This window comes from Squalius cephalus, assembly GCF_949319135.1.
Source record: "Squalius cephalus genome assembly, chromosome: 25".
NCBI lineage: Eukaryota > Metazoa > Chordata > Actinopteri > Cypriniformes > Leuciscidae > Squalius > Squalius cephalus.
Window position 1 is genome coordinate 359045 of NC_137146.1, and position 2500 is coordinate 361544.

Sequence of the window (2500 nt, forward strand, 5' to 3'; positions counted from 1 at the left end):
TGACGCTCTCCGTGTGTCTTTCAGGCCAAATATCACGAGGAGTTCGAGCGCACGCGGGGTCGCGGCGCCACACACACCCTCGATGAGCAGCACATGGCGCGTCTCCATGGAGACCAGGTGGGAGGCGGTTACCATGGAGAGCAGGTGGGAGGCGGTTGCCATGGCGTCCAGCCGCAGGTGGTGGAGATGGACCGCAGATCAGGAGGAGCCGCTGGTCAGTCCATCATCACAACTCTTGAATATTCATGAGCGCGATATTTAAATGTTACTCCTTTTTATGAGGTTTTTAATATTAATATGATCCTTTATTGAACTTTATTACATTTTAGACAGACTGATGTTGGATGTTAATCATGTTGATGTCACTTATTAAGTTTCTAACCCTAACCCATTTCATTATCCAGTATGATCGGTTTAATCGATCGGTTGTTCAAATTCATCATTTGATCTTTGTTTTAATCTCAGTGTGATGCTGAAGTTTTTCTCTTCATCGTTTGTTGTGACACTTTCACATACGACTGATCAAAAACATTTGGAATAATTCCGATTTTTTTTGTGTTTCTGAAAGAGTCTCTTCTCATCAATTTGATAAAAAATAAAGTAACTATTTTGAAATATTATTATAATGTAAATCTGCTGTTTTCTATGTGAATATACAGTAAAGTGTAATTTATTCCTGTGATCAAAGCTGAATTTACAGCATCATTACTCCAGTCTTCAGTGTCACATGATCTTTCAGAAATCACTCTAATATGAGGATTTGATGATCAAGAAACATTTAGGATTATTATCAGAGTTGGAAACAGTTTGTATGTTTGTGGAAACTGATACATTTTATTTTTCAGGATTCTGAATAGAAAGTTCAAAAGAACAGCATTCATTTGAAATAGAATCTTTTGCAACATTATAAATGTCACATTTAATCAATTTAATGCGCCTTCGATTAATTAAAATAGTAATTTATTACCGAGCCCAAACGTTTGGACACTAGTGTTCATGACTAACATATTCCTGAAGCTGTTGATTGATCCAACCCTCTCGACCTTTGACCTTTGACCTGTGTGTTGCGCTGAAGACCTGAGGGTCTGGAGGACTGATCCGGGATCCATCTTTGACTTTGACCCGGTGGAGGACAACATTCAGTCTAAAAGCCTGCGCAGGATGACCGGTACCAGACGCACCGACAGCCAATAAATGACCGTCAGCGGTGAATCACACGTGTCGTAACGCTGTGTGTGTGTGTGTGTGTGTGTTAGAGCGTGGCCCACAGTCGGTGTGCAGCTCTCTGGGTTCAGAGCTCTGGGCCGATCGCAGTGCGTCCGTGTGCAGCAGATCCAGTTCAGGCAAGATCACGCGTGTGTTCAGTGTTGGGGAAAGTTACTTTGAAAAGTAATGCATTACAATATTGCGTTACTCCCTTAAAAAGTAACTAATTGCGTTACTTAGCTACTTTTTTAGAAAAGTAATGCGTTACAATATTGCATTATTCCCTTAAAAAGTAACTAATTGCGTTACTTATCTACTTTTTTAGAACAGTTATACGTTACAATATTGCATTACTCCCTTAAAAAGTAACTAATTGCGTTACTTATCTACTTTTTTTAGAAAAGTTATGCGTTACAATATTGCGTTACTCCCTTAAAAAGTAACTAATTGCGTTACTTATCTACTTTTTTAGAACAGTTATACGTTACAATATTGCATTACTCCCTTAAAAAGTAACTAATTGTGTTACTTATCTACTTTTTTTAGAAAAGTAATGCGTTACAATATTGCGTTACTCCCTTAGAAAGTAACTAATTGCGTTACTTATCTACTTTTTTAGAAAAGTTATGCGTTACAATATTGCGTTACTCCCTTAGAAAGTAACTAATTGCGTTACTTGTCTAATTTTTTAGAACAGTTATGCGTTACAATATTGCGTTACTCCCTTAAAAAGTAACTAATTGCGTTACTTAGCTACTTTTTTTAGAAAAGTTATGCGTTACAATATTGCGTTATTCCCTTAAAAAGTAACTAATTGCGTTACTTATCTATTTTTTTTTAGAAAAGTTATGCGTCACAATATTGCGTTACTCCCTTAAAAAGTAACTAATTGCGTTACTTATCTACTTTTTTAGAACAGTTATGCGTTACAATATTGCATTACTCCCTTAAAAAGTAACTAATTCCGTTACTTATCTACTTTTTTAGAAAAGTAATGCGTTACAATATTGCGTTATTCCCTTAAAAAATAACTAATTGCGTTACTTAGCTACTTTTTTAGAAAAGTTATGCGTTACAATATTGCGTTATTCCCTTAAAAAGTAACTAATTGCGTTACTTATCTACTTTTTTAGAAAAGTAATGCGTTACAATATTGCGTTACTTCCTTAAAAAGTAACTAATTGCATATATATAGTTATTGGACATTTGCATAGTATTCTGATTTCGCATTTCACTGATTTTAGTCATTTTGAGGAATATTGAATCTTTTTTGTGTGCAAGTGAGATAAGTGAG

General features: G+C 35.8%; 1 protein-coding gene across 1 annotated transcript in view; it reads left to right on the forward strand.

Annotated features, from left to right (window-relative positions):
* The window catches only part of LOC307153195 (uncharacterized protein), a 56836-nt gene that overhangs the window by 50771 nt on the left and 3565 nt on the right, over nt 1–2500 (forward strand). Inside the window, exons 67-69 of the mRNA XM_079862438.1 lie at nt 25–214; nt 1076–1168; nt 1257–1343. Of these exons, the coding sequence (XP_079718564.1) occupies nt 25–214; nt 1076–1168; nt 1257–1343 (370 nt within the window). The remainder of the gene's footprint in view (nt 1–24; nt 215–1075; nt 1169–1256; nt 1344–2500) is intronic.